The following is a 24,568-nucleotide window of genomic DNA, read 5'->3' on the forward strand; positions in this document are numbered from 1 at the left end:
ATACTCTGTGATCCTAAACTTGCTAAACTGCTTGACAAAGTTTCATACTCTGTGATCCTAAACTTGCTAGACTGCTCGACAAAGTTTCATACTCTGTGTGATAGACTGCTCGACAAAGTTTCATACTCTGTGAACTTGCTAGACTGCTTGACAAAGTTTCATACTCTGTGATCCTAAACTTGCTAGACTGCTCGACAAAGTTTCATACTCTGTGATCCTAAACTTGCTAGACTGCTTGACAAAGTTTCATACTCTGTGATCCTAAACTTGCTAGACTGCTTGACAAAGTTTCCTACTCTGTGATACTAAACTTGCTAGACTGCTTGACAAAGTTTCATACTCTGTGATCCTAAACTTGCTAGACTGCTCGACAAAGTTTCATACTCTGTGATCCTAAACTTGCTAGACTGCTCGACAAAGTTTCATACTCTGTGATCCTAAACTTGCTAGTCTGCTTGACAAAGTTTCATACTCTGTGATCTTAAACTTGCTACACTGCTGGACAAAGTTTCATACTCTGTGATCCTACAATTGCTAGTCTGCTTGACAAAGTTTCATACTCTGTGATCTTAAACTTGCTACATAAAGTTACATACTCTATGATCCTAAACTTGCTAGTGTGCTTGACAAAGTTTCATACTCTATGATCCTAAACTTGCCAGACTGCTTGAGAGCTTCATGCTCTGTGATCTTAAACTTGCTAGAGACATATTTTTATTCTATGCTATTTTCACTAGAATGATGGCAAATTAAAATAAAAAACAGAATTACAATAAAAACGCAATAAGAACGTTGGTAATATACAGTTTATTATTAGCCACAAGTGGTGGCATAGTGTAGTTTTCAATCATACAAAATATTTTTGTATTCACTCTAATAATAATAATAAAAACATTAACGAAACAAAATACACATTAATATGCTATACAATAACACATACAACACAACACATAATAGCTAGACAGAAACACCGGATGTTTTCGGAATTTAAGAAAAAGGTGATATGTTCCGAAAATATCCTATGAATTTCTCATTAGTTGTGCTTCAATGCACGAGCGATATAAATGTGCTTAATTATCGTTGCTGACGACATGCATAACTAAGTCTTTGCTTTTTATTCGCGTTATCTTTTGTTAATCAGGAGAAAACGATTCATTAACGCGTCGCGGTAGGCCATTTTTCAACATGGCTGCTGTCAAACATGATTATTACAATACAAAGCCGTGTAAACATACCTTTCTTTTCGACAGTAGTACGTTAGCAAAAATCAACCAGAAAAATCTACCATTGGCGTACGGGATTCCATTTTCGTGCGTGTCGGGAGTGGGTTGGGTGGATAGAGGGGGTGGAGGATGTAAGCTGATATGCCGAATTAAACGAAATATCCGAATTTTGGTAAATTGTTTGCTTTGTTTAACGACACCACTAGAGCACATTTAATTTATTAATCATCGGCTAATGGATGGCAAACATATGGTCATTTTGACAGTCATAGAAAGGAAACCCGCTACATTTTCCCCATTACTAGCAAGGGATATTTTTATATGCACCATCCCACAGACAGAAAAACACATACCACGGTCTTTGATATATACCAGTTGTGGTGCACTGGTTGGAACGAGAAATCGACGGGGATCGATCCCAGACCGACCGCGCATCAGGCGTGCGCTTTACCACTGGGATACGTCCCCCTCCTCGAAAGTTGGTAACGACGTTCATCCATATTATAATTATTTGCCCCTGCGCGTGCTGTAACCTCACCGTGGTGCAGGGGTGTAACATTCTCTTTGAGAATGGCTAATACAGCACAAATCCCCTTGTTCTTCGAGATACAATTAACATTTTGAGTAAAAGTCAGTATCTATCTGTGATATTTATATTTTTGAACAGTTCTTTACACTGTGTTTTTATTTAAATCTTGAATTTTTATATTGATGTTGATCATCACTTTATTTGTTTGCATTACCATAGTTTGACACCCAATAGCCGATGTATTTTTCGTGCTGGGGTGCCGTTAAACATTCATTCATTCATTCATTCATTCATTCATTCATCCATATTTGCGCTAAAACGGGGTTTCAAACGAATCGCTATGCATTACACGGGTTACAACTAAAATCGCGAGTACATTGATCGAAATACACGGTGAAACGTTTTCAGACCAGATAATGCTATCCAAATGTCTCAATCGGTTTGACCCGAACATGAGATTTTGACCCCCTCCCCCCCCCCCCCCCCCCCCCCCCCCCCCCACACACACACCCATCCTCGACCACCATCTACCATGTGACAAAAAGAAGATAATATTGGAAATTAATTCAGTTTTTAGTGCTTAGGCAGTTTAAGGTGATATTTAAGTATTTTCTTTTTTAAATGAATACTAACGGTGTTACATTTATATAAGATAATATGCTATCTTTATTATGTTACGGGGGCGGGACGCAGCCCAGTGATACAGTGCTCGGCTGATGTCCGGATCGATTCCCGTCGGTAGACCCATTGGGTTATTTCTCGTCCCAGCCAGTGCTCCACTGCTATGTACTATCCTGCCTGTGGGATGGTACATATAAAAGATCCCTTGCTGCTAATCGAAAAGAGTAGCCCATGAAGTGGCGACAGCCGGTTTCCTCTCTCAATATCTGTGTGGTCCTTAACCATATATCCGACGTCATATAACCGTAAATAAAATGTGATGAGTGCGTCGTTAAAGAAAACATGTCCTCCCTTTATTGTGTTACGGCTGGTGGTCCGGAGATAAACGTGTAATGCCAATCGTACTAGAGTATGATTTTGTCTTCTGCTGTTTGTGTTTTTAATCCGTGAGTGTACAGAAAACAATTGTCTAAACAGAATAAATGCATCTTAATTTACTGGGCATGTAAGTTATCATTCCTACAAAATAAATACAAAGACATATTGTAATCAGATGGACTTTCATTCTCTAAAGATTTGCCGATGCACTTAGAAATAGGAGTCTGTTTTGTTTAACGACACCCACTAGAGCACATTGATTTATTAATCATCGGCTATTAGATGTCAGACATTTGGTCATTTTGACACATAGTCTTAGATAGGAAACCCACTACATTTTTCCATTAGTAGATCTTTTATATGCATCACTCCAGAGGCAGGATATCACATACCACGGCCTTTGATACAGCAGTCGTGGGGCACTGGCTGGAACGAGAAATAAATAGCTCAATGGGCCCACCGACGGGAGTCGATCCTCGACCGACCGCGCATCAAGCGAGCGCTTTACCACTGGGCTATATCCCGCCCGTACAGTGAGAGGAAGCAACGTTTTGGCCTATTTACTCCACCTCAACAGTCCACATGTTCAGATGTTTTGCCTCGGTGCTGTTGTGGTTAAGCCATCGGGCATAAGGCTGGTAGGTACAGGGTTCGCAGCCCGGTACAGGCTCCCACCCAGAGCGAGTTTTAACGACTCAGTGGGTAGATGTAAGACCACTACACCCTCTTCTCTCTCACTAACCACTAACAACTAACCCAATGCCCTGGACAGAGCGCGTAGATAGCTGGTGTGTGACCAGGACAGCGTGCTTGAATCTTAATTGGATATAAGCACGAAAATAAGTTGAAATGAATGAATTAAGAGTCGTTCAAATGATGTTTGGCTTATGCACGTGCGACCACGTGTTAAAACTTGTTTCCATAAACTCTGTAACGATGGCAGATAGACGCAGACGCGCTGCGACAGATCTGAATTGTTGAATAGATTTTAAAGGCATATTGTTACAGAAGACTGATCTACTTAATGTCTAACAAAGTATTACCTGAACAAATATAAATTGATTTGTACCTAAATGTACTTTATTCAACCATCTTCATAGCCACCATACTCCATTTATTAATGATATTTTGTAAAAATAATTGAATTATGGCAATGGTCCATGATTCAAAAACTAAAATTGCCGAGAGGGTTGACATTGATTTCACTCCATCATGGTTCAGTTACGGTTATGCAATAGCTAGATTTGGTTTCCAACAATTAATGTAATTTTTACAGAAATAAGGTGCTTAAATCCGTGACAGTATGCCTTTAAACTTCATCGCTTAATTCCTATCCAACGCCAACCGATCAGAAACTGTATGCGCCACGGAATACAAATGAATAACTTACAACCAATCACAGTATTTTAATGCGAACCAAGAATTATAAATTATAAAACAAACCATTGTGAATAAATTATGTTAATCATTTAACGCGCTCAGTTATATTAGAATTTAGCAACTAACCTTGCGTTTTTGACTCTATCCACTTTCAAATAAAAATTGAATTTAATTGCCTCGAAATCGCTCCCTCATGCCCCCCCCACCCCCCACCCCCCCCAACTTCTCCTCCCCTGCACCGGATGTAACTATCACCGCACAGACGACATCCACCTAGTTTGGCCATTTCCAAAACAGCCCTTCTGATCTAAACATTTCATAATTACAACAAAACATATTTACAGTTGATGTTCGTTTTGTACACAAAATACTGACAACGCAATCGAGCGATGTGTTACAGACATGCAGCCACGGAGACACACATTCTATCAACAGGTTAGCACCAATAGGTCGAGGCGTCTCATGGCATCTTTGCCTCCAAATAATGTTTCCATGCGGCATTCGGTGATTGTCTTATTTACAACAACAGGTTATCACAATTTAATTTTGTTGCTAGTCGAAGAAAAACAGTTGCCACGTCTGAGGACAGGACGCTTCTGTGAAACGTGGTAGAGGGTTTAGGTTTGTTAAGACGGGTCTGGAGTGCACGTTGTTTATAACGAGTGTAAGTAGCGAAGCGTCGAAAGTGTCATTACAAACGTGATCATAATGTACCTCACTCCAAACCCTTTCCATATGACGTCACTCGGAAGGTGATAAATAAAACATGACCCTCCAGTGATATGGGCAAATCTTTGCCTCACTAAAACACATTGCACAGATAGCGGCATCATTCTGCCATATCAGCACAATGTATATATATATATATATATATATATATATATATATATATATATATATATATATATATACTTCAAATATTCATTATAACATATTCCAAAGCAAGTGATAATGTATCGGCATTCTACAGAAGACGTTAACAACCAATAATATAAAAAATTACTATTATCGTTGATGTATGTCAAACATGGTTATCTCGATTATAAAAAGAACTGAACAAAATAGTTCGTGATAACGATTGTTCCAGATAACGTAGTTGGTTGGTGAAAATTATGCCGTGGGACAAATTTCCCGACCTCAAGATATGCACTGTATGCAAGATATGCACTGTATGCTATTATATAACTCGAGGGGGCGTGACATAGTCCAGTGGTAAAGCATTCGCTTGATGCGCGGTTAATCTAGGATCGATCCCCGCCGTTAGGCCCATTGGGCTATTTCTCGTTCCAGCCAGTGCACCACAACTGATATATCAAAGACCGTGATATGTACTATCCTGTCTGTGAGAAGGTGCATATAAAAGATCCCTTGCTACTAATGAAAAAAATGTAGCGGGTTTCATCTCTAAGACTATAATATTCTAAATTACCAAATGTTTGACATCCAATAGCCGATGATTAATAAATCAAAGGTGCTCTAGTGGTGTCGTTAAACAAAACAAACTTTACATAAATTGAGATAACGACGTTTGACACGGTGTGTATACATATATACTGTATGTTTTTGTTTCCAGACAACGGTGACGCCGCAACAGGAGTCAGACGTTAGTTTCCTGCCCGGCGCCGCCGTTGCCCTTGTCTTTGTCGGTGTTGCCGTTGACCGACACCCACTGCGACGTCCCGCGCAGACTGGTGCGCTGCGTACTGCGCAGACTCGAGTACTCCGTCTTCGGCACCTTCATCACCAGCTTGGCGCACGCGTTGTTGCATAGCAGTTTCTTGAGCTCGTTGCGAAACATCTTGCCCGTGATGAGGTAAATCAAAATGTTGATTGCATAGTGGGTCGTGCCGTACTCCTTTATCACGATCTGCACGAACATGTACGTGAAGTAGCGCCGCCACGTGGGATCCCGCAGCATCATCGAGTCCCTGACCGTGGGCTCGCCCGTGGGAAAGACGAAGTACAAGGCGTACACGATGGTCACGGGCAGGGTGGTGACAATCTGGTAGAAGGAGACGGCCAGCAGCATCACGGTCGTCGCCGACGTCCTCTGCTGCTTGCCGTGTAGTTTGTGAGTCTCGACCCGGGAGAGTTTGCGCATCTCTCGAATCACGAGGACGTTCAGGAGCAACACGTTGAGCGGCACCAACAGGAAGACGAACATCTCGATGCACATGTTCCACACCACGAAGAAGTTGATGGCGCCACCCTGGCTCACCTCCTGCCTGAGGTCACACTCCGACACGTTCGTGTTGTACTGGTAGAAGTAGCCCTGGATCGAGCTCATGCACAGCGACAGGGTCGCTAGGAAGGCAATGACAATTTTGGCACGTCTGGTGGTACAGAACTTCTCCCTCTTGAACGGGTGGCAGATGGATATGTATCGCTCGACGGTGAAGCCGAGCACCAGGAGGGGAGATAAATACTGGGTAGCAATGTAAAACACGGGGTAGATCTCGCACAGTCCAGGAACGTCCAGCGTGGGAATGTGCCACACCGTGTGCATTTCGAACATCACGTGCAGAACAAGGAAAATAAGATCGTCTAAAGCCAGAGCAGCCAGGTAACATCCGGACGAATGGCGCATGCGCCTCTGAATCCATACAATGAAGGATACGATGTTTCCGGGGAAACCTATTGCATAAATGATCGGCGTCACGTAGCGGTCGACGTAGACTTTCTCCGGGGAGTATCGCAGCTCCATGTCTAGCTGACTCGTGAAGAGCATGTCTTGAAACTGAGGGTCAGTCGAGTTGATATCACTCCAAGTTGCGTCACTCATGTTGAGTGACATCACGCTCACTGTTGACGTCACGTCCATCTGAAAATAACACCACATGATTTAATAATGTTTTTAGTTGGGGGGTTTTAAAATGTAAATAAAAAATAAGAAACAAAACCAACAAAAACTCCACAACGCTTGATGCGCTGTCGGTCTGAGATCGATTCCCGTCGGTGGGCACATTGGGCTATTTCTCGTTCTAGCCAGTGCACCACGACTGGCATATCAAAGGCCGTGGTATGTACTACCCTGTATGTAGGATGGTACATATAAAAGATCCCTTGCTGCTAATCGAAAAGAGTAGCCCATGAAGTGGCGACAGCGGGTTTCCTCTCCCAATATCTGTGTGGTTCTTAACCATATGTCTCACGCCATATAACCGTAAATAAAATGTGTTGAGTGCGTCGTTAAATAAAACACTACTTTTAATACTGTTTTGGTAAAAGCATCATACCTTTTTTTGGTAAAAACTGCCATATAATATTACTTTAGTAATAACCACCAACTTGTTTAATACTAATTGTAGTGAAACATAAAGAATTAAAAGACCATCCTGTAATTTAATACAATGTTTTAACATTAATGATTTGTTTCAAAAATAAACCAGAAAGCATATACATGTACATTAGTACTACCTGGTATAGTTTTATGTTTAGATTACGTTCGGTCAACTAGTGAGCATCTACATCCGGAATGAGGTGCAGTTGCAATGAGGTCACGACGTTTCTCCTTCTTTTTTTTTCCGTTTTTTCTTTCTTTTGCTTTACTTACTTTTAGATGATTGAAATGGCGGTGGTGGGTGACTTAACCTCACCATAAAAAAAATCTTTACTTCATCTATAAAGACGTTCAACTTAACATCAGAACATATGACATTAATTAAGAAATTATATCTTTATGAAGTTCAGTCATACACTGACGCGCTCAAGTATTAATAGCGCCGTTATTTGGCAAGACTTATTAGTCCAGAAATAGAGACACTGAGGACGAAAATAGATGATTTCTTTAGACGTGGTGCACTCCGGTGATGACACCGACTATGATGGATGGGCGAATTCATTTGACATGGGGAAAAACGTAAAAACAGAAATAGAATCATCTCCTTGGGACATTTAATTTTCCTGTATGGATACAATTAGACGTAGACATACATATTGACAGACAGACAGACAGACAGACACAAACACAAAAACCCATTTTGTATGTAGGAGGGAGGGAGGGAAAACAGACAGACAGACATGACAAAGACGTATGAAGTCGGAGAGAGAGAGAGAGAGAGAGAGAGAGAGAGAGAGAGAGAGAGAGAGAGAGAGAGAGAGAGAGAGAGAGAGAGAGAGAGAGAGAGAGAGAGAGAGAAAGTGTGTGTGAGAGAGAGAGAGAGCAAAAGAAGAGAGAGAGATAGAGAGAGAGGAGCGAGGGAAAAGAGACAGACAGACAGAGACGGAGATAGACTAAAAGAGAGATCGAGGGGAGAGAGAGAGAGAGAGAGAGAGAGAGAGAGAGGAGAGAGAGAGAGAGAGAGAGAGAGAGAGAGAGAGAGAGAGATGGAGATAGAAAGTGAGAGAGAGAGGGGGAGGGAGACAGACAGACACACAGACAGACACACAGACAGACAGACAGAGAAAGAGACTGTAAGCTGAAACCTACTTGGCGTATTAAGTAAGCATGAACAATCTGAGAGGTATATTTAGGAGAAACCTGACTAGTTTGAACTGATGATCTGCACTGACACGGTGTAAAGTGGCACAGGCAATGTGATTTGTGGGGATGTATTTTCTTTATGATTAGTAACTAGTAACGAGCAATAATCAGTATGTATCTCTTACACATGCTAAGGTAGGATTATGTTATTGGTCGCTGAAACGGAATACCGAAATGTAACGTCTAAATGGTTTTTAGGTGAATGATATAAAATTAAAGGGATTTTAACGCACGCTATGGCAAAATTGTGTTATTAGATTCCATGAATACTAAAGTACTGTGTCTGAATGGTTTTAGGTTAATAACACTACCAGGACATAGTCTAACGTCATCTCCGGTATAGTCTGGTTTAAATGCTAGATTTTTCTCTCAAAGATATCTAATACCCAAATATTTAAAAAGAACATTAGTTTCTATTATTCACGATTCTTCCTTGCTATTTCGTATCAAGTTGTATAATTAATTAATCCATCATATTTATTGACCACTTTGGTTTTCGTCATTTTCTGGCGGGACGAACGGATGAATGGATGGAAGAAGTTACACAGTATGAGTATTATTCGCTCTCTAAACCAGATAAATGATGACATTAATTTTAACTAACGGTAAATCAAGTCGTGTCGAGAGTGCCTCGCAATGCTAAATTCGTATGTCCACTATAGTTTGTACGTCAGTAAATTGCGTGATCGGACGACGACAGGTTCCCCATTTTCGTTGCATTTATTTGGCAAAACGTCATCAGGCTGGTGTAGAAATTCCAATTTTAGCGCACGCTCCAAAACAAATGGCGGAGATCACGAACTCGTGGCACATCCAGTACTCGCAGATTAGCCGGGAGTAATCGCACACAACAGTGAATAAATTGGATGACGACTTTGTTTCTTTTAAAAGTATGTCTGGTACTGGGCGCGCGTGCTCTTCGTCTCCTAGACAATCCGTACACTAATGGGAGACAATTAATGGCAGCGATATCGCTGCATATAACTTAAAGGTTCTCTTGAACCAAATCAATTCCCAGTGCCGATAATGTTAAAAAAATTTAATAGGCAGCGTATTAACACACCCAGGCAGTGCACCAAAAAAATGTGTGGCACCTCTCATTAAATCTACCTGCAAGATAACAGAGGGGGGGGGGGGGGGGCACATGGCACAGGAGATTTAAAGGGACATTTTTGAGTTTGCTGCAATTTTTAAGATGCTATCGACTAACAGAGAGTTTTTAACGATTGCAATTACATATCAAATATATTTGTCTGCATACAATATTAGTGGCTGCATATTAAACGTGTTTCTGATCGTTTTAATATTTGTACTAGGTTAATTTCATTTTATTTCCTAAAATATTTTGTTTTTCGTACGTACGAAATTATTTGAAAACAAAATCCAGTTTGGGCTTCTTACAAATATTAAGACGACCAGAAACACATTGAATATACAGACACTGATATTCTAAACATAAAAATATATTTAATATGTAAGTTTAATCGTAGAAATAGTTTATTAGTCAGAAACATCTTACAATGCAGCAAAGTCAGGTAGGTCCGTCCCTTTAATAAATGTGTTTTATTAGTTACAGTAATTTTTGCTATAAATCGCAGTAGCACTTGTTTCAACTTCGCGTGAACTGCATAACAACTGCATCTAAAAAAAAATTAAAGACTTTAATTTATTGGCACAATAATCAATTAGGAGATAACCATATGAGAAGAAAAGTAAAAGTGTTTTGGAAATAACACAAAACAATTACTATTTTTGTGTGCAATTTAGAAACCAATCGGCTCAGAAATATATAACTTGTAGTTAATTCCATAGTATTGGGGGGGGGGGGGGGGGGGGGGGGGGGGGGGTAGGGGGCCCGTTCTGTGGGAAGAACTATAGATGTAATCATCAAAGAACGATTTCAAAAGGTATTTCAGTATTTCAAACTATTTTTGAAACATGAAACCGGACTTTATTATGCTGTTCAAGAAATCAACGATACAGATAATGGCGGTATGGTGCCTAAAGAGTTCGCAGTTATCAAGAGCAAGGAGATGCGATAGCTCACAGAATCGATTCCCATAATCAGAAAGAAAGAATGTTTTACTTAACGACGCACTTCAACACCTTTTAAGTACGGCTAGACATTTTAATTAGCTCCGTGACCCGTATCAATAAATGTGGTATGTGCTATTCTTTCGTGCTTATATCCAATTAAGGTTCAAGCACGCTCTCCTGGGTACACACCTCAGTTAGTGGTTAGTGAGAGAGAAGAGGGTGTAGTGGTCTTACACCTACACATAAAGTCGTTAAAACTCGCTTTGGGTGGGAGTCGGTACCGGACTGCGAACCCAGTACCTTACCAGCCTTATGTCCGATGTCTTAATCACGACACCACCGAGGCCGGTGACTGGTAACAACAAACGTGGTATGTGCTATTTTGGGTTCAACCATTTGACCTTTCCCTGTTTTAACTAGTGCCTCACAACTGGTATCGATAAACGTGGTATGTGCTATTCTGCTATCGGAAAGTTCCTCAATTGCTAATCAGTAACAGTAGTTTAAATGTGCTGGGAGAATGACAAAGCAGTTATTTATTCTTTCTTTCCTTTGGCGCAGTGGTCAAGACCTCGCGTTTTAGGCTGGCAAAGTCTGGGATCGTGTGAAAGTTGAAAAACTGAGTAAATGCATAGCTCAATGAGGAGGTGTGAGCTCGTTACACCCCACTCCCGACACCCTCCACACACACACACACACACACGCACACATACACACACACGCACAGACACACACACACACAGAGAGAGAGAGAGAGAGAGAGAGAGAGAGAGAGAGAGAGAGAGAGAGAGAGAGAGAGAGAGAGAGAGAGAGAGAGACACACACACACACACACACACACACATACACACACACACACTAACTATGAACGTCCGTCCTGAGCCTAATATTATCTAGACATGCGCGTGAAATGTCAAGTACTATGCAGTTGTATAAAACAGATGTTAGTTTTCGTAACAATTGGTAACGTATTAAGACCTGCGTTCAGTGACAGCGATCAGCGCTAACGTTCGCGAACTATTTGATTGGTTTCAAACGTCGTCAATTGATTTAGAGTGAAGCTAACTAACCAATGACCGCTAACAACTAATCCACTGTCCTGGACAGACAGTCCAGATAGCTGAGATGTGAGCCCACGTAGCTGAGATGTGTGCTAGGACAGCGTGCTTGAACCTTACTTGGATATAAGTAAGAATATAAGTTGCAATGAAATGAAAGAATGAAGCGCATGAACCAGACTAGCGGACGTGTTTTTCTGCACAACCCCCCCCCCCCACACACACAAAAAACACCTCCGCTAGCCTGGTTTTTGCGCTTTACGGTAAACCAAATGGCCACGTCGGGAACCAGTCAAATAGTTCGCGAACGTTAGCGAAACGTTTGCTGGCTGAACTTGAGGCTGGTATCGTATGTCAGTTTATTGTATAGGCGTGGCGAAATGAAACCGAAATAAGAGTGTTCCACGTGTGTGGTCGCTTCCGCTTACCTCGCAAATAGCCGCATATCTCTGTGTTTATAACGAGTTTACTCCCACCACATTCGATTTATTGCGACTCTGATTAAACAGATGAAGCGAAATTAATCCGTTAGTTATCACACCGTCTCGTGTGTGTCTAGTCTGTCAAGGGGCAAATAAGGGACCTACAAAATAACCTCTTGTGAAATAATATCAGAGTTTAAACTGTCGTTCGCCAAATCCCCAAATACAAATTAAAAGTTGAATTAAATTTTTAGCGAAAAACAAATTAGACATGAGTCCATAACAGTATAGCAAAGAGCATAACCTGCGTTTTAGTTACAGTAGGCCATGTGCACTATACATAACAGACTGGGATTATTTTGTTTTAACTGATTGTTTTTTTTCTCGTTCCAACCAGTGCACCACAACTGGACAAAGACCGTGGTATGTGTGTTCCTGTCTGTGGGAAAGTGCATATGAAAGATCCCTTGCTCCATTAGGGAAAAAAATGTAGCAGGTTTTCTCTGATGACTACGTGTCAGAATTACCAAATATTTGACATCAAATAGCCGGTGATTAATTAATTAATCCATGTGCTCCAGTGGTGTCGTTAAACAAAACAAACTTTTTAAAATAAAATTTAATTCCTGGGGGTCACCGAGGGCCAGTTTAAAAAAAAAAGTAGATGTAATGTGTGGTAGTGAAACTCACAAGCTTAAAAGCTACTCCTTACAAACGTCTATCATACTAATTTATTAACTACAGACATAGGGCTATTAAAAAAACACTATGAGCATTTATCTGCCCAGGTGATACCAATTTGTTAAATTTCAGGGTCTGGCGCATGGAATGTTACACTCAGTTGACACTACAACAAGTTTAAAAGCGTTGCTATATGCTGTTTTCCTACATTTGAAAATACAAGAAATATATTTCTTTGAAAAGTCGTAATTTTGTTATATTTTATTTGGCTAATTAAAACTTGAATTTGTTTACAAATGTCCTGACCAAATTCACCAAATTGTTATATTTTAAGTTCAGCTTAAACTCTGATTGACCGCTATACATAATAGTAAAATACAATATATTATATATTGGTAGAAAAAAAAGTATTCTAGGATGAATCTTGAGAGTATGTCGAACGCATTAACTAGTGATGTCACTGTTTTATGCGTAAACATTCGAAATACCTTTTTCATAATTCTTTGCGACAACTGACAAAGATGGTGACAATGCTATATTTAGCCACAAATTATTCGGGGAAACCCCTCTTGCGTGAGATCGATTAATTTGTAGTTATTTATTACAAATAAATGTGGAAATTACAAAATATTGTAGTTTCAACATTAATATAATACATGTATATTGTGTTCAGACAGTGATCGGCTGTGTGTATGGAGTACCTTCGTAAAGACGCGTACTTAAAACAGGTAATATAAAAAAAAATCTACTTACACTGAAACAATTGAAAATAAGCTGTCTCTCATAGTGCGCTAAACGAGGGTGGGTGTGTGTGGGGGTGGGGTGTGGGGGTGGGGGGGGGGGGGGGATCATGTTTCTAATCAAAGACGTCAGGCACTGCACAAACGATTTCCTGGAGCAAAGATATGTCGCACGCGGTATGTCACACTTGATATGTCAAACTCGGTAGGTCACACTCGATATGTCAAACTCGGTATGTCACACTCGATATGTCACACTAGATATGTCACACTAGATATGTCACAATCGGTATTTCACACTCGGTATGTCACACTCGATATTTCACACTCGGTATGTCACACTCTGTATGTCACACTCGATATGTCACACTCGGTTTGTCACACTTGATATGTCACATTAGATATGACACACAATCGGTATGCCACACTATATATGTCACAACTGGTATGTCACACACGGTATGTCACACTCGATATGTCGCACTCGATAGTTTACATTCACAAGCTTTGTGAGAACTATGGTGAAAGCCAACACTCGTTATGAACCCTATGTTACACAAAATGAACCTGGGGTAAGTTCAGCCAGCCGTTTGTCGCTAACGTTTGATAGACTGGTTTTTACGCTACAACTACATATCAAACCTAATGACCACTTTGGGAATCAGTCAAAATAGTTTGCAAACGTTTAGCTAAAAAAACAGGCTGGCTGAACGTAGTCCTGTTTGCCTATTTATATAGAACATGTATGTACTTGAAAACCGAAAGCACATGCTTTGGTTGGTTTTAAACCAAATTAAATTAATTACCAAAGAGGTTTTCCTCTCCATTTGTTCTTTTGTTTTTGTTTTGGGGGGATGGGGGTGGGATGGGGGGGTGGGGGTTGGGGGGGGGTTGTTAAAGTTTGTTTGTTGTTGTTTTGGAGGGTGTTTTTTTTTTGCTGTTGTTCGTTTTTTTTTTTTATGGGGAGGGGGGTTGGAGTTGTTGCTTTTTCATGTGTCAGGTTTTGTTTTTTGGGTGGTTTTTGGAGCGTGGTTTGTTTTTTGTGGGGTTTTGTTTGTTTGTGGGTTTTTTGTTTGTTTGTTTGTGTTGTTGTTGTTTTTTTTTGGGGGGGGGGTTGGGGGGGGGGGGGGGTGTTATAGAAAATTACTGGATATTAGCAGAGTGTTCGATATGGCAGCACATAGCACGTCGTTTGATATTCGTGATGTGTGAAAACAGTACTGCAGAGATAAATCTTACGACCATGTAAGCGTGGTAACGTCCCAGGTTCGTATCTCGGTGCCGAGTCCCTCCGAAACGAGAGCGCAGAACTTGTATACGTATTAATGCCACGTGCGTTGTGATAGTTTAATGTCTATCAACAAATTACATGTAGGATTTCTATACGTACTTATAAACAAACACTTATATGAAATAAATGAAATGTCTAAAGAAATGTGTTATATATCAATGTGCTCTTGTGGTGTCGTTAAACAAAACACACTTTAACAATAGGATGTTCTGAATATCGTCGTTCACTTCATTATACCGGAAATAGCTTTGAAGTGCTATTGGTCTTTAATACCGTGTTTCACTTCATTATATCGGAAATAGCTTTGAAGTGCTATTGGTCTTTAATACCGTGTTTCACTTCATTATATTGGAAATAGCTTTGAAGTGCTATTGGTCTTTAATACCGTGTTTCACTTCATTATACCGGAAATAGCTTTGAAGTGCTATTGGTCTTTAATACCGTGTTTCACTTCATTATATCGGAAATAGCTTTGAAGTGCTATTGGTCTTTAATATCGTGTTTCACTTCGTTATATCGGAAATAGCTTTGAAGTGCTATTGGTCTTTAATATCGTGTTTCACTTCGTTATATCGGAAATAGCTTTGAAGTGCTATTGGTCTTTAATATAGTGTTTCACTTCGTTATATCGGAAATAGCTTTGTTGAGGAGCCATAACAGTGCTAGTGCACACACTTCTACCTGACCAAACACTAATCATTAACCATTGTCCTGGACAGACAGATCAGACAGCCGAGGTGTGACCAGGACAGCGTGCTTGAACCTCAGCAGGATTACAAGTACAAAAACAAATGCTTAAAAAAAACCCCAAAAGTAGTCGTTGTTGAGAGACTAATTGTTTGCTGCACTTGACTGCCAACTTGATCTGAGATTGGAAAGGTTGAGAAATATCTCCCAGGTGAGTATGAAGAGCACCACACAGCTCGTTCTGAACGGGCCATCTGTTTAATAAACAACCCGGGAGCGCTCAGGCCCGACCAGAGCCAATTACATTAGGAATTCTAAACAGTGGATGATTCTATTTCAGTTTTCTTGCATTGCTAATGGAATGTCTTGTAATAAAGTATGTGTGAGTGTGTATGTATACGCGTACGTACGTATACTGTCGTGTGTGTGTGCGTGTGTGTATGTGTGTGTTTCTATGTATACGCACATGTACGTACTGTGTGTGTGTGTTTCATTTCATTTCAACTTATTTTCGTTCTTATATCCAATTAAGGTTCAAGAACGCTGCCCTGGGCACACACCCCAACTATATGGGCTGTCTGTCCAGGACAGTGAGTTAGTTGTTAGTGATTAGTGGTTAATGAGAGAGAAGAGGGTGTAGTGGTCTTACACCTACCCACTGAGTCGTTAAAACTCGCTCTGGGTGGGAGCCGGTACCAGGCTGCGAACCCTGTACCTACCAGCCTTATGTCCGATGGCTTAACCTCGACAACACCGAAGATGGAAGACAAATTTATATATTTTCGGTCACAACCGAGGCCGGTGTGTGTGTGTGTGTGTGGTTTTTGTGTGTGTGTGTGTGTGTGTGTGTGTGTTGTGTGTGTGTGTGTGTGTGTGTGTGTGTGTGTGTGTGTGTGGTGTGTGTGTGTGTGTGTGTTTGTATGTATGTATGTATGTATGTATGTCTGTGTGTATGTGTGTGTGTCTGTGTGTGTGTGTGTGTGTGTGTCTGTCTGTCTGCCTATCGCATTCTCTCTCTCTCTCTCTCTCTCTCTCTCTCTCTCTCTCTCTCTCTGTGTGTGTGTGTATGTGTGTGTGTGTGTGGGGGGGGGGGGGGGATGCAAATTCATAATCCTGTAAAAGCATTTCGAGAGTGCGTGGACTATCATTAAAAGCAATTATGGAGAGAGGTGTCTTCTATTAGTCGATACATAATATCCGTATGCATCACTTCTTCCATGATATCAGACGCAATTATACGTTTTATCTCTATTATTATATTAATTTGCCTTCGTGCTTATATCCTACAAACAGCGATATATCTAAAATATGTGAATGTGTCTTTCATCTCGCCAGTAACTTCCTATAATTAAGAATTGACCGCAAATATGTTTTGGTTCATGTAAGTATGAACCGAAAAAACCGATCTGCACACTGTATGACACCGCGTTGAGGGATATACAAAAGTGTGCACATCGGGGTTTTTCGGTTTATACTTGCATGAATCAAAATAATATATCTGCGGTCAAATCGTATAATTAAATTTATATGCGTACTTCAACAATACATAACTGAATTTATTTTGTTTAGCTTTAAATACGCCTGTAGTATTGTTTGTATAAACTTCGTTGATATTTACGTCGCGTAACAGTGCAAACGTTCATTCACTAGCATATAACAAGCATTTTTTTAAACATACTTTTTTATGACTTTTGTAATGTAAACTGAAGCAAATGGACCTAATTAGAAGAAAAACACACAAATTGTAATAATATTTCATCATAAATCTTGTTCAGCATAGATGTAAACATGACACGTCAATGGATATTCCAGAGGCCAATTTCGCAAATTTGCAAAAAAGCGTCCCCTCTTCACCAAAGCAAGATATAATTTTTAACAAAAAACTAAAATTAGCACTCTTTTCTTTGTTATCTTAACTAGTAATCCTCCAAGTTTTAATGTGTTTGGTTAAACCGTGTATTTTTTTATTATTTTGCAAATGTGTTACCCATCTGCCAAAACTGTCCACAGCAGGGAACAGAAACACAGAAATGTTGGAAAATATTATAATGTTGTCACATACTGACAATCACTTTACAACTAATATGTCCTATAGACAATATCATTGTGTAGTCTTTGCATTTATTAAAATAAAATACATCAGACCTGTAGGAACTGGGGTGGGGTGGTGTAGTGGAAATGGCGGGCCTACGGGCTTGTTCTCCATTCCACACTTAAGGACAGAAATGTATGTTTTAAATTTTTACTACTCCACATAAATAAAGATGATCTAAAGATGAAATCTAGTTTGTACCCTTCACTAGAGACCGTATCCAACACCCCCCCCCCCCCCCCCCCCACACACACACTTAAAATATCGTTCCTAGAGGCCTGTACAAATGTAAACAATATGTAGAGGCTGAGGTTAGGAGCCAGTTTTATCTTTAGGATTTTGTAATCATGATTTCAAATCCAACTGATTACAGTAGTTTGCCCCACATACTGACAGAAAACACATTTGTTATTATATATTGGAATAAAACAAAAATAATTACAATATATCCAGTGTTATTTTCTTTAATCATTCATGGAGGAAGAAGGAAGTCCTGGTGAAAATATATTACAGGTAAAACAAAACAAAATAATATATAATGCTTATTCCAAGTGGTAACTATTGTAAATTTTGCTTTAAATTGCTAGATGCCAAAAGTGATTAATTATATTATTTTATGGTAACAGTCGAAAATTAGACGACCAATTGTTTTAACCTGTGCTAAAGGTAGCAGGCTTTCTGCCAGAATATAATTCGAGGGTACGTAATAAAAACTAAATATATTTAAAGGCATATATTGGGTAGTTATGGATTTGAAATGTTGTTTTATTGGACATTTTATCTAATGTACTTTTAAAAATTTTAAACAGCAATTCTCTTATTATAATCTAACTAAAAATAAAACAAATTATATCCATTACTTTCTGAGAATTTTGGGTACATACATGTAATTTTAGCCCCCCCCCCCCCCATCTCGTACCCTCTGGCAGAAACCCAGGATAGGTAAACAATGATTTGGCATGGGCTTACATAAGGGGGGTTCGATGGGTTCGACCGAACCCCCCTCCCCCCTGAAATCGCTTTTTTTATAATTTAATATATCTGACATTGATATCTGACATTATTATATTTACTCAACATAGAAGTATATGCCCAATATCTCTGCAATCTATTTTGGAACCCCCTTTTTCAAACTCCTATGTACGCCCATGTTGGGTGTAGAGTATTTTTAATATGGCATACAGAAAACATTGAAAAGTGCAATTTTATTATGCTTTATAGTGGACATTAGCTTTAAAACTAATTAACCATCATTAATTCTGGCCACAGTACATATGTTGTTCCTGCCCAAGTGTTAGCATTTTAATTGTAATGACAATATACTGACAACTGACGATGAACAATGTTACCTAAACGTTAAATGTATTAATTCACGTTTTGAAGCTGTTTTGTTATGAGGTTACAAAAAAAAAAAACTAGATCAAGAGACGTTAGTATGGAGTCGTCGTGGGCTGTTGGTGAAAATTAATTTGGTAATTAATGCGAACTATAAATATTCATATGTGAACAAATTGCAATACCTTTATTTAATGTAGATATCTTAAGTACATACATGTCTTTCATTTTCACATTGTAAATGTACCAAAATGTCATGTTTATGTATTACATTTATACTTTTGGTTTACAACTGTCACACTGAAAACATTTGGCCCATAACTGTATTTAGTCAAATATGAGGCAAAATCTAGACTAAATATTATTTATGCTCATTAAATCTTTTTTACACTTTATTTATTTTATTTTGGCATACATCAGTCATGTTTATAATAGCAATATGTTTGAAAGTTTGAGATTCTGTGTGCGCTGTGAAAGAAACAATTTTAAAATTAGTGGCGAGAATTTCAAAAGTTATGTCCCTTGGTATAAAAATACCGGTCAAACATAATTACTTTAATAAATCAGTTCTTTTACTTACGGTGGTTTAAATTTATGTTAGTGACATAAATCGGTTCCTTAAAATATTGCACATAATAACATATACATATAAATGGTGTTTATGGCTGATAAAGGGTTACAAATTGATAACCTATATTTAGGAAAATAATTTTACCACTTTTGATTTGCAACTAAGGTGCTAAAGTCACGTAAACAAATTTATTCATCATTCTAGTTTACGAAAACTACCGATTTTTAACGGTTAAGTCGGTCGTTAATGACCGTAATGCCGTAATCGACATGTTGGCATTCGGGGTCGCGTTTTTGGCGAAATGATAAAACGCGTTTAGAGTTGCGGCCCTTTGCTTGGTGGTCGCTACATTCACTATTACTTGAATCAGGTGATTTTTTTGTAAATGACGTCATTTGGTAAATGACGTAATTTTGATAAGCTACTATTGTGCCTGGAACATGTGCAGGGTCCTACTAAAATAGGGTGATATTTTTGTGCGGAACTAGGTAGTCATAGACATTTCCCGTTATTTCTCCCATCCCTAGCTATGCAAGACAGGCGTATTCCATGACGTCAGCCCATGCGGAATAAATAGGTCTTGCATGACCACGTGACTTCTATTGTTTGAGCTGATATTAACATTAGGTGACGTCCCGTAAACGGCAAATAACGGCAAAATAACGCAAGAAATGCTTTTTATATTTCATAAAATCAAGGAAACCTGCTGTCATAATGAAATTATACTATCATTTTCGGTTTATACTATTAGTCAGAGTATGACAAATATTTTGAAAAGTCACTAGCCACAGGGCTAGTGGGTTTGTGAAAACCACTAGCCCACCAAGATAAAGCACTAGCCCAAATTCCTGATCAATTATAACTGGATTTTTATACCATTTTTTTTATAACATTACACATTTACGAGTATAACAGTAAAATAAAACAAACACTTAAATCATGTTGTAACTTTCAGTTTTTTGTCGTGTTGTACGTTTGGTTTTTTGTCAAGTGTGATCCATCGTCATTCGCGTTTGCCCTCCCCCTGGGGGAAAATAATTGAGCAAACTCATGGTTGATATCTAAACCCACTATCAAAATAATTAAATTTAAATGAGGGTACGACAGTGCGACACACGGTAATAGATGGTTCAGTGTATTCGGTAGTGGGTTATACATTTAGGGCCCTACTATTTATGTCGCCAGGAACGGTGATGCCAATTGCTCAAATACAGGGCATTATCCCGTGTCAGACCGATATCAAAAGAATATAACGGCGACATCTAATCCGTTGTTAATTGATGAACAAAAAAGGTATCATCTAGTATCGGCAGCTGTGACGCATTATCCAGACCGCTACACAAATAGGTCAAGCAGTCATTGCATGTGCGTTACCATTAAAGTAAATTGTTTTCCTGATTGCCGATAACCACATGTCAGCGAAGTGTAAAATTAGAAAACAACAGGTAAATAAAACAAACACTGAAATTCAAAGCATGACCGGGGTTTACTTGATTGAGATTAACCTGTCGTCGCAATTGGTGATTTCCAAGTTCTTAAAGTGCGAGATTTCCAAGTTCATATGTGCGAGATTAACTACCACGTGATGTGTCCAACCAATCAAAACACGCATGTCATTAAACTTATTTCCTGTGCCAGAAACTTGAAAGGGAAAAGTAAACAATGCATGCTGTAACTGTGGCGATGTAGAGATAGCATGTTACTGCAGTTTGCAGACCTAGTTCAAGTGGATTATCATTATATACTGATTGCGTTGTTGATATTATTCGATGACAAACGTCACAATCAAATTTATTAAACGAAATTTCAGCCGAGAGAAAAACAAAAAAACACAAAAAACCCACGATCGAGCGATAAGGAGGGGGGGGGGGGTGGTGGTGGAAACCACTAGCTCTGTGGGCTAGTGGTTTTGCGGATCTCACTAGCCCGAACTTAAAAACCACTAGCCACGGGCGTCGGGCTAGCGGATTTGTCGAACTCTGTATTAGTATAAACCATTTTTGGGTACGATCTTTTCAATAGTTATGATTATTTTATTGTAAGATAAAAAGTAAAAAATGTAGGTTTTTCACGTTTTCCCCAAATGCTTGTTTTTCATCTACTGGATGGGAGAAAAATAATCTTCCATTATGTATCCATGTGGGACAGGGCTATTCCACCATCAGGTACATAATATGATGTCAAGGTGGAATAGCCCTGTCCCACATGGACACATATGAAGGATTCTTTTAGTCTAAAACTAGCAGCTTAAAGTGACAGACCCTAGTTGTTAAACACTACGACGTATTTTTCACTATTGAACTGTTACTTTTATAATTTAAATTAGAAGTACTTACATTTTATTATTTAGAATATTCATAATTCTAAAAACGTACGTTCGTCTGAGAAGTAATGGTTATCGAGACAAGCTCTAGTTATTTTTAGACGGTATTTCCCTGTTTAAATATTACAGACTTTAGCTTCTCTCTGTTATAACCTTATGCAAATGTGTTACAGGTTTGTAGATTAACTAAACGTAGTGTCCATTTTTACAGGGTGAAACTAGGTTCTGCGCCTTTAATGCAATTTGTTTTCTGATTTACTTTAAGGGAGAGAGGTGGTAATATATAGTTCAAACGCAGCGAGTGGCAGTGTTAGCCACATATGTTACTACTGTTTTCTATGCGATTTGATTTGGTGGTATACAACCTTAAAGAGACATTCCCGAGTTTGCTGCATTGTAAGATGTTTCTGACTAATAAAATATTTCTACGATTAAACTTACATATTAAATATATTAACTTGTTTAGAATGTCAGTGTTTGTATATTCAATGTGTTTCTGGTCGTCTTAATATTTGTAAGAAACCCAAACTGGAATTTGTCTTCAAATAATTTTGTACGTACGAAAAACGTATTTTAGGAAATGAAATGAAATTTAACCTAGTACAAATATTAGAACGATCAGAAACACGTTTAATCTACAGCCACTAATATGTTATGCAGAAAAATATATTTGATATGTAATTACAGTCGTTAAAATGTCTCTGTTAGTTGATAACATCTTAAAAAGTGCAGCAAACTCGGGAATGTCCCTTTAAGAATATACTAAACATGTAACTGACTTTCATGCGTGGTTTATACATTGAACTAAACATTGAATTAAACATTGAATTAAACATTTTGCATTCAAATTATATGTGATAAAGACTACTTTGAGGGAGTCACAATTGGTTAAAGTTGCTTTTTGTTTAGCGACACCACTAGAACACATTGATATATTAATCATCGGCTATTGGATGTCAACACTCAGGAGAGGAAACCCGCAACATTAGTCCATTAGTAGCAAAAGGTAAATAATATCGCTTAAACAACGTCTCCATTGGTAAAATGCATTACATACTAACATAATACCAGATACATTCTTGTACTTCACAGTGCATGTACACATCACGTACTTCACAGTACATATATTATACACATGACGTACATAATACGAGATACATTGTCGTACTTAACAGTACATATAAACATCACATACTAACATAATACCACATGCACAGTACACATACGCCCAACATACTAATATAATATCAGATACATATACACATGACGTACATAATACCAGATACATTGTCGTACTTCACAGTACATGTGCACATGACGTACATAATACCAGATATGCTATTGCACTTCACAGTACATATATACTATTATACTTCACAGTACATATACACATGACGTACATAATACCAGATGTGCTAGTGTACTTCACAGTACATGTATACTATTATACTTCACAGTACATATACACATGACGTACATAATACCAGATGTACTAGTGTACTTCACAGTACATATATACTATTATACTTCACAGTACATATACACATGACGTACATAATACCAGATATGCTATTGTACTTCACAGTACATATATACTATTATACTTCACAGTACGTATGCACATGATGTACACAGTACCAGATGTGCTAGTGTACTTCACAGAGCATGTATATATAGACGGTTAGAATGCGAATGCACAGAGGCCCTGCCGAGTGACATTCACCATTTAACCAGAACAGGATAAGTAAAGTTTGTTTTGTTTAATGACACCACTAGAGCACATTGATTAACTAATCATCGACTATTGAATGTCAAACATTTGGTAATTCTGACACGTAGTTATCAGAGGAAACCCTCTACTCTTTTCCTAATGCAGCAAGGGATCTTTTATATGTATTTTCTCACATACAGGAAAGCACATACCCGGCCTTTGACCAGTTGAGGTGAACTGGTTGGAACGAGAAAAAACCCAATCAGCTGAATAGGTCCACCGAGGAGGTTCGATCCTGCGAGGCAAGTACCTCAACCGAGCACTCAACTGACTGAGCTAAATCCCGCTCTTAAGCAGGATAAAGCCGATGTCTTAAAACAGTAACCGGTTATTTTATTTATCTTGCAATCCTACACAATACGTCAAAAATAATGAAACGAAATGAACTGTGTTATTTTATAATTTTACCGTTTGCCAGAATACAAGGAAGGAAATATTTTATTTAACGATGCACTCAACACATTTTATTTACGGTTATATGGCGTCGGACATATGGTTAAGGACTACACAGGTATTGAGAGAGGAACCCCGCTGTCGCCACTTCATGGGCTACTCTTTCCGATTAGCAGCAAGGGATCTTTTATTTGCGCTTCCCACAGGCAGGATAGCACAAACCATTGCCTTTGTTGAACCGGTTATTAATCATCGGCTAATGGATATCAAACATTAGGTAATTTTGACATTTAGTCTTTTTATTGAGGAAATCTGCTACATTTTTCCATTAGTAGCAAAGGGTCTTTTATATGCACCATCCCACAGACAGGATAGTACATACCACGGCCTTTGTTACACCAGTTGTCCCAGAATACAAGGTCCACACGTGTTGAATGCCTTGTCGCCTACATAACTTTGCACCAAAACAAAATAGTTCTTAAATAATTTATTTCTTATTTTTAATACAATTGGGGGTTTTGGGGTTTTTTTAAAAATAAAAATCATCAACTCA

At 38.8% G+C, this 24,568-nt stretch overlaps 1 protein-coding gene across 2 annotated transcripts in view; it reads right to left on the reverse strand.

The window, feature by feature from the left end:
- Positions 1–5,528: 5,528 nt before the first annotated feature.
- The window catches only part of LOC121383599 (thyrotropin-releasing hormone receptor-like), a 134,637-nt gene continuing 115,597 nt past the window's right edge, over positions 5,529–24,568 (reverse strand). For both annotated transcript variants that reach the window (XM_041513690.1, XM_041513697.1), the window contains one exon: positions 5,529–6,952. In XM_041513690.1, the coding sequence (XP_041369624.1) occupies positions 5,729–6,952 (1,224 nt within the window). In that variant the 3' untranslated portion in view covers positions 5,529–5,728. The remainder of the gene's footprint in view (positions 6,953–24,568) is intronic.

This window comes from Gigantopelta aegis, chromosome 2 (assembly GCF_016097555.1).
Source record: "Gigantopelta aegis isolate Gae_Host chromosome 2, Gae_host_genome, whole genome shotgun sequence".
NCBI lineage: Eukaryota > Metazoa > Mollusca > Gastropoda > Neomphalida > Peltospiridae > Gigantopelta > Gigantopelta aegis.